This window comes from Clupea harengus, chromosome 10 (genome assembly GCF_900700415.2).
Source record: "Clupea harengus chromosome 10, Ch_v2.0.2, whole genome shotgun sequence".
Classification (NCBI taxonomy): Eukaryota; Metazoa; Chordata; class Actinopteri; order Clupeiformes; family Clupeidae; genus Clupea; species Clupea harengus.
In genome coordinates this window covers 11593980-11608509 of record NC_045161.1, presented here as the reverse complement: position 1 = coordinate 11608509, position 14530 = coordinate 11593980, and the positions used below count along the sequence as shown (strand labels likewise).

The 14530-nt window shown below is 45.4% G+C and overlaps 2 protein-coding genes across 4 annotated transcripts in view; one reads left to right on the top strand and one right to left on the bottom strand.

Annotated features, from left to right (window-relative positions):
- Positions 1 to 7254, top strand: part of lingo3a (leucine rich repeat and Ig domain containing 3a) — a 27806-nt gene extending 20552 nt beyond the window's left edge. The window contains exons 1-2 of one of the 3 annotated variants that reach the window (XM_012839525.3): positions 2597 to 3052; positions 4198 to 7254. In XM_012839525.3, the coding sequence (XP_012694979.2) occupies positions 4242 to 6062 (1821 nt within the window). In that variant the 5' untranslated portion in view covers positions 2597 to 3052; positions 4198 to 4241 and the 3' untranslated portion in view covers positions 6063 to 7254. Of the gene's footprint in view, positions 1 to 2596; positions 3053 to 4197 lie in introns of those variants that run through there. The other 2 variants (XM_012839524.3, XM_031575370.1) reach the window with 2 other exon arrangements.
- A 1865-nt stretch (positions 7255 to 9119) lies between these two features.
- LOC105910724 (tripartite motif-containing protein 16-like) lies at positions 9120 to 13861 on the bottom strand. The gene is made up of 6 exons (XM_012839451.2): positions 13256 to 13861; positions 12458 to 12553; positions 11730 to 11963; positions 11425 to 11584; positions 11153 to 11206; positions 9120 to 10960 (listed from the first exon to the last, which is right to left on the bottom strand). The coding sequence occupies exons 1-6, from the start codon at positions 13859 to 13861 to the stop codon at positions 10386 to 10388; spliced, it is 1725 nt and encodes a 574-aa protein (XP_012694905.2). The 3' UTR covers positions 9120 to 10385.
- Between the last annotated feature and the right edge of the window lie 669 nt (positions 13862 to 14530).

The window sequence follows — 14530 nt, the reverse complement described above, 5'->3', positions numbered from 1 at the left end:
TCTCTCTATCTATCCCTCTCTCTGTTTCACACTTTCTGTGTGTGTCTCCTTTCTTACATCACATCTCTCCATGTCTATCCTGTGCTAAGACTAACACTCATCTCTGATCTCCATCTTCTCACTTCCTTCTTGTCTTCATGCCTGGCCTGATGTGTCTTCTCTTGACTCTTTCATCACTGCAGAATCCAGAGACATCCACTGGTTCAGCTTCACCCCCTTCAGGACACTCTCTGTTTTAGTTTTCTTACACGCTTGTATTGGCACCTTGCACTCAGGCAGACACACACGCAGACGCACACAGACAAACACATCCAATCGCACACACACACGCACACGCACACATATACAGACACGTACGCACACACACACACATACATACACACACACACACACACACACGCGCACACACACAAACATTGTTGTCCTCTCAGTGACAATCTGCTTAAAGTCTGCAAAATGGAGATTCGGTCCCTTTAGTGAGACAAACGACTAAAGACGCTTTTAGCCCAAAAATATTACCTTCTGCGACTAATGCTCTATCTTGACCACCCACCGCCGGTGTAACTGCCCAGATAGCCATACAGTCTCGGGGGCCGGATGCGGCGCGGATCCGCTGCTTCCTCCCTGTTACGTAAGCTGCAGAGAGCGTGGCGCTTGGTGAGTCATGCGTGATCCGGAGCGAACATGGGGATGGGGAGGAGAGCGGCTGATTGGCTGGTGCTTCAGCGGCAACCCCTTGGCCCTCTCCCTGTGATGCCCGCACTAATTTCCCTGATGTTGAGAACATGTGGAGGTTTCACACCTTTTCTTTTCACACGGCATCTGTTCGACAGGCAGCGGTGTGTGTGTGTGTGTGTGTGTCTGTGTGTGTGTGTGTGTGTCTGTGTTTTTATAATCCACACATTTGCCTAATGCATCTCTTTTATTAGCAGCAGTTATGCAAGCACAGGTGGAAAGAGAGAGGGAAAGAGAGAGAGAGAGAGAGAGAGAGAGAGAGAGAGAGAGAGAGAGAGAGAGAGAGAGGGAGCAGAGCAAGCTGAGGTGAAGAGGGAGAGTAGGGGCAGACACAGCCCCCCCCCTCCCCCCCCCCATAACACGCACCCACTCACTAACACACACACTCTCTCTCACACACACACACACACACACACACACACACACACACACATACACAAATTGCTGAACACAGTGCATGCACACACCCCCACACACACACACACAAATCTCCTTTCAAACACACACGTACACACACACACACACACACTAATTGTGTTCCGCTCAAAAACAAAAGCAAGTCGGGCTCCAGCACGAAACCGTGTCTCATCTGCAGAGGTTCCCAGTGTTTGCCTCCTCTGTGAGCTTTCTAGTCGAAATATGGCAGTGCTGAGATCTGGAGTGTCTCAGTGGAGAGTCTGCTTTGACATTTCCTTTCGTCAGGCCTGCATGCAGCGAGTGGGGATGAAAAAAGGCCTCTCTCATCTCTTCCGTCTGATACCAGCCCCCTTCTCATTACCACACTCTGGGAGTCCGCTAACTCTTGCTGTTGATCTGTGGCTGAAACTTGCACAGACGAATGGAAAAGTGACAAATACTTTTTCACTCGTTGAGAAAACTTATAGAGAAACTTGTGAAGTTTTAATGGACTTGTTCAGCCCTAGGCTGGATGGAGGTAATTTGATACTGTGTCAGGTTTGGTTCTTCCCAATAGGGGGCAGTGAAGAGGCATAAACGTTACGTCAAAGTCACTGCTCATATAACTGCCAGTGAACATGTAAATTTAATTTATGCCTGGTCTCTCAAGGGTTCCATGGAAGCATTTCAAATATGAGAGGATAGACGACAAAAGCCAGAGTACTGAGCTCTTAAGTGAGGGTTGGTCTGATGAACTAAAGGATTTGAACTCATTCTGCTTTTCTCCAGTTATGGAGTCACCTTGGGTCATGTTTTAACCAGACACCAGTCATCTTTTCTCCTTTTGAAATAACTAGAAATGGCAAACCAGATTGCTTTTAAATATCAAATTAAATGAATTACATATATAACACAGAAAAATGTACTTTTGAAAGATATAGATAAAACAATGACTACTGCACTTTATCAGCCTCAGACTTGTGCTTAAAGTCTGAATCAGTTAAGATAAATATTTCTCTTGCCCTCACGTTAATCCCATTGCCATTGAGTTATGTGGAATGGGGCAGTTAAATTTAATGGACCCCTGTATGAGAAGGGGGAGGGGGTGTGTAAGACTTGAAATATGCCCTGCAGACAGGCAGCAGAAGTGTAGGGAGAGCATCAATCACACTCCAGAGAAGCCAGAGGGGGGTCCGTGGGCATAGAAACAGCTAGTGAAACGGTAGTCTCTTCCTGCCTCATAATAAGCTGGGCTGGGCAGTGCCACACAGAGAGGAAGGGAGAGGATTCCATGCCCCCTCTCAGTTCTGCCAGCGCTAATTATCTGGTAATGGTCGGCACTGCCCACCTGTTGTTGCCCAAGGAGGCTTGTGGTGATTGGAGGGCTCGTCGGTGCCACCTGATACAGGCTGGTTTTGGGGTGGGGGGGGGGGGGGGGGGGGGGTGGTAGTGGTCATGTGTCCCGAGTTACCCGAGAGGCTTCTGCAAGGAGGGGTGGGTGGGTGACGAGGAACTGGCGGATTAGGGTGGGGGTGGCTGAGCGGTGGGGGCTGAAATCTGGTTTGCAGTGTCAGTCAGTGTTCAATAACAGTCTGGCATTTGAAGACGGTTTTGTTTGAACCTTTGAGCTGGAGGTGAGTTTGCAGTGCTGCATTGTGGCGACAAGCTGGGCTTAGGGGGGCTGTGGCTGCGTCCCAGCCTATTGACAGGAAGAACCAGACACATAGACTGTAAACATGCGGGGCATTTGTGTACTCTAATAGGTGGACTGGGTGTGGATGTAGCATGAGCTGTTTATATACCCGCCCATAACATTTTAAAGGCAGTTTGATTTAAAGGTTGTTCCTTTCACAATGGATTTTTATGACTTGATAAGCCTGTCACAATATGACATGACCAGACACTGGCTGAGACTAGACAGGTTGGTGGAGATTGTTGACATATATGCACCCTATGTGAAACTGTTTGTCAGTGTTTAAAGAGCTTTTGATGTTTTGCATATATGCTGCTCAACTGCTTTGTCTGTTGTCCTTCTCTGCCACCTCAGGCACTGTGGTTTACCATTAGCATTTGAAAAGAATGTTTTTGTTAATAATGTTACTCCTTCCTGTTGAGTGCATTATGACTTCATATGCATGTGTTTGAATTATTTCTTCTTTAACAGAATGTAGAAAATATGGTAAAGGTCCCTGAGTTGGCCAAATAGCTATGTGTGTGTTTATTTATTTTTTCTTACCATATGACATTTATTATTTATGTACAAGGGACCAGGTCTAAACATAGTTTCCTGGCACACATCTGTATCTGCCTGTCGCACATGTCCCTCTCCTGTGATCGAATTGGACATGTGCTAAAATTCACAGACAGGATCACATCAGCTGTAGCTTTGTCATACCATACCATGCTGTTGCTGCGTACCACATTAATATCCTCTTTGTGAGTAACTTTGCTCTAGAAAGCTTTATCTTGAGAACCAGTCACTTTTTCTCATATTTTAAGGAAGTCAGTGACAACTTCATGATGGAATAGCCTCATTTCCTCTGTTTCCCGTTACTGTTAGACAGACAGTAATGACTTGCCTTTGGAGAAGCAAGACACACTCTATTTTCTTCCTAACAAAACTGAGTCCATTTGCTGTTGTGTTGCTCTTTTCCCTTGATCAGATAGCAGTGTATAAACAGCTCAGACCAATTAGGCTGTTGACTGGTTGAGCAAACCACATCATCAGCATAAATAAATAAATAACAAAACATGTCTGATTCTAATAAATAAGAAAGCCTCGTAATCTTTGAAGGTTAATCATTTCCAGCTACACACTAATTACAGTGTAAGTAATAGTGAACGATAGCATATTACAGAAACTGGGGAACAGAATCAGTACCTGAATAATAATTATAATAATAATAATTATAATAATAAGTAATAATCTGGACAGCTCTTTAGCAAACTACAGCTTTACAAGTAGTATTGACTGAAAAGCTAACATACTTTAATCCCTCTATTGTAAGTTGCAGTTTAAATGAAAATGAGCTAATAATCAAAAGCCCTCTGCTTGTCTCTGTGCAGGTGTCTGGTGCAGTGATCCAGCCCCAGTGAGGAAGAGCGGGGGCATGGCGTGCTGTCCCAGCCTGGGTTTGCTTGGCCTGGTGCTCCAGCTGCATGTGATGGCAGTCCTGTCCCAGGCCCCGGGCTGCCCGCTGCGCTGCGACTGCGTGCCGCAGCAGAAGTCAGTGCTGTGCTCCTACAAGCGCCTGAGCACCATCCCGGACGCCATCCCCACCGACACCCGTCTGCTGGACCTCAAGGGCAACAAGCTGCGCTGGGTGGAGCATGGCGACCTGTCGGCCTACACGCGCTTGGAGGAGCTGGACCTCAGCGAGAACAGCATCAGTGTGCTGGAGCCCAACGCCTTCTCCGACATGCAGAGCCTGCGTGTGCTGCGGCTGCGCTCCAACCAGCTCAAGCTGGTGCCCATGGGCGCGTTCTCACGCCTGGCCAACCTCACCACACTGGACCTGAGCGACAACAAGATAGTAATCCTGCTGGACTTCACTTTTCAGGACCTGCGCAGCCTCCGCAACCTGGAGGTGGGCGACAACGATTTGGTGTACGTCTCCAACAAAGCCTTCCTGGGGTTAGTGGGGCTTCTGGAGCTCACCATCGAGAGGTGCAACCTGACCTCCATCTCGGGGCAGTCACTGTCTTACCTGCGGAGCCTGGTCACACTGCGGCTGCGCTACCTCAGCATAGCAGCTCTGGAGGAGCAGAACTTTAGGAAGCTGGGTGGATTGCGCGGGCTGGAGATTGACCACTGGCCTCTGCTGGAGTACATCTCCCCACACAGCTTCCAGGGCCTCAATCTGTCCTGGCTGTCCATCACCAACACCAACATCACCACCGTGCCCACCGGGGCGCTCCGTAACCTGGCTCACCTCAGCAGCCTCAACCTATCCTACAACCCTATCTCGGTGCTGGAGTCGTGGGCCTTGCGGGACTTGGTCCGCCTCAAGGAGCTGCACATGGTGGGAACTCGGCTTGTGCAGGTGCAGCCCTACGGTCTGGGCGGCCTGCGGCAGATCCGACTGCTCAACCTGTCTGACAACGGGCTGGTGACGCTGGAGGAGGGCTCCTTCCAATCGGTCAACACACTGGAGACGCTGCGCGTGGACGGCAACCCGCTGTCCTGCGACTGCCGCCTGCTGTGGATCCTGCAGCGCCGCAAGACGCTCAACTTCGATGGCCGTTCGCCAGTGTGTGCTGGGCCCGTTGAGGTGCAGGGCAAGGCGCTGAACGGCTTCTCCGACTCCGCACTCTTTGACCACTTCACCTGCCAGCGCCCAAAGATCCGCAACCGCAAGCTGCAGCAGGTGAGCGCCCATGAGGGACAGGTGGTGTCATTTGCCTGCCACGCAGAGGGAGAGCCCACGCCTATCATCTTCTGGATCTCGCCACAGCGTCGGCGCATCACCACCAAGAGTGCCGGCCGTGTCACCGTGCTGCCCGAGGGCACGCTGGAGATCCGCTATGCCCAGATGACCGACAGTGGCACCTACATCTGCATCGCCAGCAACGCCGGTGGCAACGACACCTACTTCGCCACGCTGACGGTCAGCGGGCTGCCCCTGGACGCCACCCTGGTGGCGAACCGCACCTACTACGTGGGTGACCTGAATGACACCAACCTGAATGACACGCGCGTCTTCCTCAAGTTCACGCTAGACCTCAAGACCATCCTCATCTCCACGGCCATGGGCTGCATCACCTTCCTGGGCGTGGTGCTCTTCTGCTTCCTGCTGCTTTTCATCTGGAGCCGTGGCCGGGGGCAGCACAAGAACAACTTCTCGGTGGAGTACTCCTTCCGGAAGGTGGACGGCCCCTCAGCCAGTGGAGGCCAGGGAGCAGCCCGGAAGTTCAACATGAAAATGATCTGAGCCACAGGACACTGCAGTTACCCACATAGGTAGACAGGGTATATGTGAAAAGCCTAACATAGCTCAAGATGCTAATATGACTATTTTCCTGCCCTGTATATTTTTGTGAATAGACTGATTTTTTTTTTTTAAAGGATCTCCGATTTCTAGTGGTTCTTCTATCAACTCTCTTTTCATCTGTTGCATCATTGCCAGAGCCTCCTCCCCCACAGAAGGCTTTGATCATCACCAGCTAGAGTCAGGTTTATGATGTCAGTAAGTCACAGGTTGTTTACAGTGTCTGTTTCTTGGCCCCAGAACTATATTTGTCAACTAATGTTTATAGGGTAGGATATTCCTAAGGATATGCCACTGTTATAAAAAAATTAGATACCCATGTCTTTGTTAGAAGAAAAAATCTTAGAAGAGGACAAAGGGATATTGTCTATGATTTGCTTTAAAAAGAAACAGAATCGAGGCCTTACCTAAAGGTGAAGACTGTATCAACTCAGAGACCTGGGCTTTTTGTCCTTGAAGGACCTTTATCATTCCAGCGGAGGTAGTAGAAAGCAATCTCCATAATGCTTACGATGCATTATCACAGGGTGCTCTCTGGATGCCAAGGAATTGCCAATACTTCTCAAAAGTTCCTCCGGCAATAACTAATTTTGTAACAGAGCCCTCCTAAATGAAAACATACTAATGTTTTACCCCTTGATCATGAAGTTAATAGAGTGTTGTCCCATCTCAAGACATATCTTAACTTAGAATCTTCGCCTGGAATTTCAAAGATTTAAACTGTTCATCAGCGTGTCATTTATGACCATCATTATGCTTTACATCTTAGATGTTATGGTAACATAACAAAGAAATACAGCATTGGCCTTGAAATATTCGTGACCAAGAATTCCATTCCAGATGGAGATTTCAAGATTATATCTCTTGAGTTGGGATGTGAATTTATAAGCCACACATTTAGGACTGTCAATCTGGTTAGTGTCATTTTGCTATGTACGCTACCCAACACTGCTCAACACTGCCAAAATAGATGCCTCATTGTGACAAAAGCATCCCTCACATGCAAAGCATTGTAGTAAAGACCCCCGGTCTTAAATCAAGCCAAGGAGCATGAGATGCTCCAGACATCTCTCTCTTTTTCTCACACACACACACACACACACACACACACACACACAACCACACACACACACACACACACACACAGAGAGAGAGAGACACACAGAGACACACACACACACACAAACACACACTCACACACACTCACACACACACACACACACACACACAGAGAGACACACAAAAAGACACACAGATACACAGACATATGAGCATGAGATGCTCCAGACATCTCTCTCTTTTTCTCACACACACACACACACACACACACACACACACACACACACACACACACACACACACACACACACACACAGAGAGAGAGAGAGAGAGAGAGAGAGAGAGAGAGAGAGAGAGAGAGAGACACACACAGAGACACACACCTACACACACACACACACACACACACACACACACACACACACACACACACACACACAGTCACATAAACACACTATTCATGTATACAAGCACATCCTGTGAGAAAATGAATGTGTTAAATGGGGGAAATATAGCTCTTTTAGTGCCCAGACAGGTATCCTCCCACTCACATACCCAGCAGTAAATGGAACCTTGCCGTGTGATGCCAACATGTCTGGTATCTAAAGATATACAGAAATGTGTACCTCTGAACATGAATTTTGTACATATGGCTATTGTGAGTGAGTGTACAGATTTGTTGTGTCATTTTGACATTCTGTTGTGACTGTGTTTGAACTGCTAAAATATGAAATGTTTTACTTTCAGTGGAAGTGCTTTCAGTGGTTTATTACCAAATGGTTCTCTTGTGAAAGTTTTGATAGGATCCTACAGCTGATGTTTTTTTTGTAACTCTGGTTGCCGCAGGACTTCCACTGCCCTCAGACCTAGTGGTACAGGCAGTATATAACCACTATGACCACTCAAGCAAGCATCGTTTAGAGTAGCTTTAAAACAGCTGGCTACTCATTAAAATTCTCACAGGAACCAAATCACATGGAAATAAATTAATGATTTCAGTCCTAATTAAAGCTACTTTCGTCTTTGTTGTCTTTTACACTCTAACCATATACTGAGTGCCATACCACACACTTCCTTCAAAGCCATCAAACTCAAAGCAAGTCATGTGGTTTTCAAGGGTACTGTGAAACTCTATTCACCCCATAAAAATGTTCCAGCTCCTCCTAATTGTGACATAATTATAAAACAAGTGGCAGTAGGAATACATGTTCAGATGTATTTGTTGAATGAGTCTCTTGTGATGTCACTAGAAAAATAAATGACAATAATGGAAGCACTCCCTTACTCTGTAGGAATACATACTATACATACTATAGTAAATGTTGCAGGTGTATAAGTGAAACAATATTAGCACTAAAGGTAGTATTATGCAGTTGGTTGTATAGGCCATACAGGGATACTGTACATCTACTGCCATCTCTTGGCTAAAGGTGGAATTGTAGCTGTGGTTCTATAAAGTTTTGGCCACTTTAACCCTTTTTGGCCAAACAATCCTTAAATATACTGTAATTTTGGTTTTATATTCCTCAGCCAACTATCCATGTAGTGCAGTCCACTCATGCTGTTACAAGAACACACAGCTTAGCCATAGGAAAGTACCATAGCCAGTCTTTAGCACCGTAGCTGGGTGGCGTACTCTCTTCAAAGTCTTCTAACCCGGGTAAACCTCTCCAACAGGGGAAAGGACTCATGCATCATGTTTCAGTTAGATCATGCTTCAGTTAGACCAGATGCCTACAGTATTGGCCTACAGACTTTGCATTGCTCACAGAGCGTTGTGGTTAACTCAGCCTACTTGTACAAACGTGTAAATATGCATAAAATACATATATAACAGTCAGATTCAGATTCTCATGTAAGAAATGGGACAAGAAAAATAAAAAGTGATAACACCTAATTGTAATGGAAAAAATGATTTTAATAAAATGTTTTAAAATGACCATCATCATCATCATCTTCTTCTTCGTCATCATTTTGTAAGTTTGATTAGATAACAATACAACAACACAATGGAAAGTAAAACCTCCACAACCTCATCGTTTCATAACTATGCACACATATCCATAATACCAGCAAATACCCATCCTCAGATATGTTTAATTTAATTTGTTACCTATTTATTCTCCTTAATGCTCCTCTAAGCCAGGTAAAGCCGCTGCAAACATAGGGCTCGAGCCTACAGGTGTTAATAGGATGGTGTTGGCTCTAGAGTTTTCAGTTTGTCACATTACACTAGACAGTGACTGTTATACCTATTTATGACAGCATCTGCCATGACAAGATTATAACATGGTTATGTTATTCTTATTAAGCAGGGTTCAAGTGAAGTTGAAAGTTACCAGAGGATGCTCTGCTTTTTCCTCTGCTAGCTCATCGAAACTATTATTGTTCGTATATTGTTCGTCCGAAACAGATACGGACTTCACTGTTCTTCTTCGTTAAGAATCGTGTGCCTTCATCACACAAGAACATTCCAATCAGTTTCACATCCCACCTTTCTGAAAAACATCTTCAAATTCAGATAAATTCACATAGATTGTTTATACAGTTTATACTGTAAACTGTATAACAGTTCAAACACAAGGTTTTTTTTTCCGCAGAACAAATTAGAATCGAGAATAAAATGACTGCCGCAGGAATTTGAATTTCACACTCCACATTTCAGTTCTCAGACAAAACTGAACCCAGGCTCATAGCCTATTGTTCAAACCAATCGCTCAGTCACTCAAATATCATACACCAATTTATACGCAGTGTTGCAATATCCCATCCTCACGTTTTTTCAATTCCTCACTTAGTTACCGGCAGTAATATCAGAACAATGACAACTAAACTCGCAACTCTCTTTCCTCCCACTCTTCCCTTCACCCCCTCCCCTCACCACCACCACCTTCGTGACTGCTCTTCCCATTAAATGTATGACCGTACTTCAAACAATTACTGCAACTGCTATTGAAGCTAAAACACATGCTCATTTATATAATACACACAGAGAGTTAAAGAGAACTTTATCAGATCCACAAGGGTTTGTTTACCAACTTTCCCTCTCAGTTGCCTTTGAGAACAGGAATCAGTTCCGGTTGCTTACACCTTTGTGTGACCTCGCAACCTTTTGTAGTGTTTCCTAAGCTTTTGTCTGACGAATCTGCCTACAACATCAGATGTGAGTGAGGTGTTGTATTGGCAGTTTTATACCAGATCATTTAATTACTCACAATTAGGCAGACTGGCTATGGGGTGGAGGATTATTGATTTTTGGTAAAACTTCACCTTTGAATTGATACCAATCAAAAAACCGGGATAGAGGGGCTCAGTGAATCGCGTCTGCACTCGGTGGAGGAGGCTCATTGTGTCCGAGACACTGAAGTAGGCCAGGGTGCCTGCCCTGTAATCTACATACACTCCTATTCTAGCGGAACTGGAAACTGGGACGGGGATTTCAATTTTGTCATGACTGTGCTTGAACGAATACTTGGAGGGAGAACAACGCAAGCTCCAGGACTGATGGGTAGAGCCAAACTTGGACTCCTTCCCGCTCCCTTTCCTGCTAATGCTTTTGTAGGCGACCGCCAGACCCACCCCGCTCTCCCCACTCCACTCCACCTCCCAGTAGCAGCGCCCGGTTATGCCCTCCTTGCACAGCACCTGCGCAGGATGCAGGAACCTATCTGGATGGTTCGGGTAGCACTGGACCTTTATGGTGTTCGAAGCCTCCTTGCATCCCTCGGATAAACAGAGGCAGTTGTTGGCTGTGTTCAGATCCATTGTAAAATTGCTGCAGTCTGTTGGAGATGGTAGAAGCACATAAAAAACAATACGCTTTCATGTAAGCAAATCATCAATACATAGTTCATTGAACAACTCATTCAATATACTGTACAGGTCTGCACCAATGGATGTACATACGGGCAGCTTTTCAGAGACTGTGTCTGTATTCTACTTTCTACTCATTGTAGAAGTAAATGTAGACTCACTTTGTAAGAATTCATCGCTGGTTCGTGGTTCTGCGATGAGTTGCACATATGTCGCTGTCGGAGAGTAGAAAGCAGAGTTAGATGTATGAACAAACGTGCACACATGTTGCATACAGCAAATAGGAGTGCCCCTTGTCCCTCTCTGAATGGGAATTGTGGCAAACGTTCACATGTACTTTTATGTTTCCAAATAGACATCTTCTGATTCTGATTCTGATTCTGATTTGGTGGAAGGTGGGACAAGAGATGAGATGAAGAAAAAATGGTCATACCAATTCCAGACAATTTCCCTATTTCCTCTTGGCAAAAATTGTCAATTTTTTCTTGTAGATAAGAGATAGTCTTCTTCATGTCTTCCAAAGGTTTGCTTTGGTGAACAGGGATGAATGGGATGTTTTCTGGTCCAGCAGTTGCATGGAGAGCCTGGAAACTCTAATGGGTGAGACATTTGAGACAGAATGAATGAACTACATGGAACCCCTCCAGTGATGCATCAACCAAAGGGAGTCATTCTAAAGAGTTCCCCTGCAGATGAAAGCCCCTCGTATGTTGGTGACCACATGGCTGGGAATGTTACCTGAAGGAAGCTGACATGGTCCTCTGTTTCCGACAGCTTGGCCAGCTCAGCATCCCTCTTCCTTAGCTCGGCGATCTCCTTCTCCAGCTGCTCCAGGAGTCTTTCAGCCAGGCCTACCTCGGTACTCTCCTGGGCTCTGATCAACTCCTTCACCTCCGACCGCCTTCTCTCTATGGAGAGGATGAGCAAGGAGAACATCCTCTCGCTCTCCTCTACCGCCACCTGGGCAGAGTGCTGTAGGGAGACGGGACAGAAGGGAAGCCCATTAGAAACCCACTCCTCAGGTCTTACCTGCTCAGCTCACACTAGGAGCCAAGTCAAGTTCACCCACTATAGAACAGACACCCCTCCTTTTTGTAGGGGATTTTTGAGAAAGGAAGCTTAAGGAGATATCTGCATAGATTCAAAGTTAATTTACAACCACATACCAACAAGACTGTGAAAAAATGAGTGTTTCCGTTGTAATGTTGTTATGTTATATATATTATTAAAGTAGATATGGTATATTTCAAGGACTAATGATCAGTATATGGAACTCTGAGATCCTTTGTCTCTTGCTGCCCCTCAAGCAGAACTGGTTTCTTACCAATATCCTGAAGGCTCAATCCCTGATTTTTAACTTTCGCATAGAAAGGGAGATCAATCACTGAGCTTTTCCCTGACACTGAGAAACTTGAGGTCTAAACGGGCTGCAGGCAGCTGCTGTATTTCCCTTGATTGGGTCTCACCTTGAGAGTTTCCATGGCTTCTTTCAGCACCTGCAGCTCTTTCTCTCGTTCTTGAATCCTCTGCTGGTATACCTCCTGGGTCTTCCCAAACTCCTTCTGTGGGCGTGGGAATAAGTCACAATATAAAAAATAAAAAAAAGTTAAGTGGCATGGAGTTCTCATCCTATTCCTACTTATTGGCCGTGTTTGCATATAAAAAGATCAGATAATTCTACTTTTACCCATGGTACCTATGTATTTGAAACTGTATCAACTTCAATCTTCAAAGACTTAATGATTTTCTTCACCCTCCCGTCAATCTGTCACTGAAAGTTATTTAGCCTGGCAAGTTTTTGAAATGAAACATTCTTGTACAAATGCCATTGGCCATGCCAGCCACAGGGGATTAGCGTCCGTTGGAGAGTGTACAAAACCCTGAGGGTTTCCAATGTGGTTCAACAAGTTATAACACTTAACTCTGGCACTCTGAGATTCTTTTGAACGAAGAGTGCATTACAAATAAAATAAATTATTTTTATTATTATTATTATTATTAATAATTACACTTATTTTGGCTATTTCGCACAGTGCAAACTTTAATTTCAGGCTCTATTTATGACCCAGAATTTAGTCGTGTAGGCTGTTTACTGAAGAATAAATTTGGTAAGCAAAGTGGATCTGTTGGCCAAAACCTGTTTTTTTGGTATTATTGGTCTGACCTTCTAATTTTGTTTTTCTCAAGGCAGAAGTGAACTGACACATTCTCTGACACTGCCTATCATTATATTATTTGCAATTAAAAGATCATGTAGGACTCACCTGTTTCTCTGCCCTTTCTACTGCAACTGCGACTATGTCATGGCCTTTGTGTCCATCCATTGCACACTGCATGCAGATTAACATTTGCTCAGTGCAACAGAACACCTCCAGGAGTTTGTCGTGAGGAGCGCAGATCTGCTCCTCTAGCTGTCTGGTGGCCGCCACCAGCTTGTGCTTCTTTAGACGAGGCACCTCGAAGTGAGGCTGGAGGTGAGAGTCGCAGAACGAGGCCAAGCATGCGAGACAGGACTTGGTAGCCTTCTGTTTCTTCCCGATGCAGAAGTCACACGACACGTCATCAGGTCCAGCATAACAGATGTCAACTGAAGGTTCTTCTGGAACAGCTGGAGGATCTTCTGCCAACTTCAGTTTCTCCACCATTTCTGCCAGTATGGTGTTGCGCCCAAGGTGGGGCATCGAGTCAAAGGTATGCCGGCACTGTGGACAGCTGTAAGCCTGATCCTGACCACCTGTGTTCCAGCAGCCAGCAATGCAGCTCATACAGTAGCTGTGTCCACAGGGAATAGTCACTGGGTCCTTGAGAAGGTCCAGACAAATTTGACAGCTAAGCTGGTTCTGAATGACCGCAAAACTGCCCTCTGCCATTTTCGCTGTAAAGATACAGACACTCTCACAGAATCAAATGAGGCAGTGAGCTGCAAAAGAGGAGTTTTTCTCACGCAGGAAAGGGTGTGATAATTGAGGTAGGAATGGCTTAAGTCCCCTCGGAGTGAGTTGAAGATGACGTGAAACTGGTTTGGACCATGAAACCAGAATGGCCTGCAGTCATTGGAGGGTGGGAACATTTTCTGGTACACTGCAGGTGCTTGCAGGCAAGAGAGTGATAGTCTCTGACACAGGAATTTCTCTAAATAGATTACTGATGCTGACATTCTCAGTCTGTGTGCTCAACTGGTGCTAGAGAAATGCAATCTCTGTAAAGTTTTCAAAAGTTCTTTAATAAATACCAACTGCAAGATTTTCCTGAGGCTTAGCAAGAGATCAATACGCTACGTATTTAGGTCAAGGTATGTGTATTGTGGGTATGTCTATTTTGTGTGCTTTTAAAAACCAAATAAATGTCTTTCATCACAAAATTAGACTACAGGTAATCCATTCCAGTTCCAACAAACCCCCCTTTCTACAGTCCACCTTTTTTTTACATCAACACAAAAAACAGAGCAATGCAGTGTTTTGCCACTGAATCATTTCTCCATGAGACTTTGTGTTGATTGCTGGTTGATTCAAAACCATATTTCAGTGCCTAGTATTCAC

Excerpts from the sequence above, each read along its gene's own strand:
- LOC105910724 (XM_012839451.2), bottom strand. The coding sequence starts at position 13,861 with ATGGCAGAGGGCAGTTTTGCGGTCATTCAGAACCAGCTTAGCTGTCAA. Across the intron at positions 11,964-12,457 it reads AAGCCATGGAAACTCTCAAG|CACTCTGCCCAGGTGGCGGT; the intron begins GTGAGACCCAAT and ends GTCTCCCTACAG. Across the intron at positions 11,585-11,729 it reads ACCATGTCAGCTTCCTTCAG|AGTTTCCAGGCTCTCCATGC; the intron begins GTAACATTCCCA and ends CTCACCCATTAG.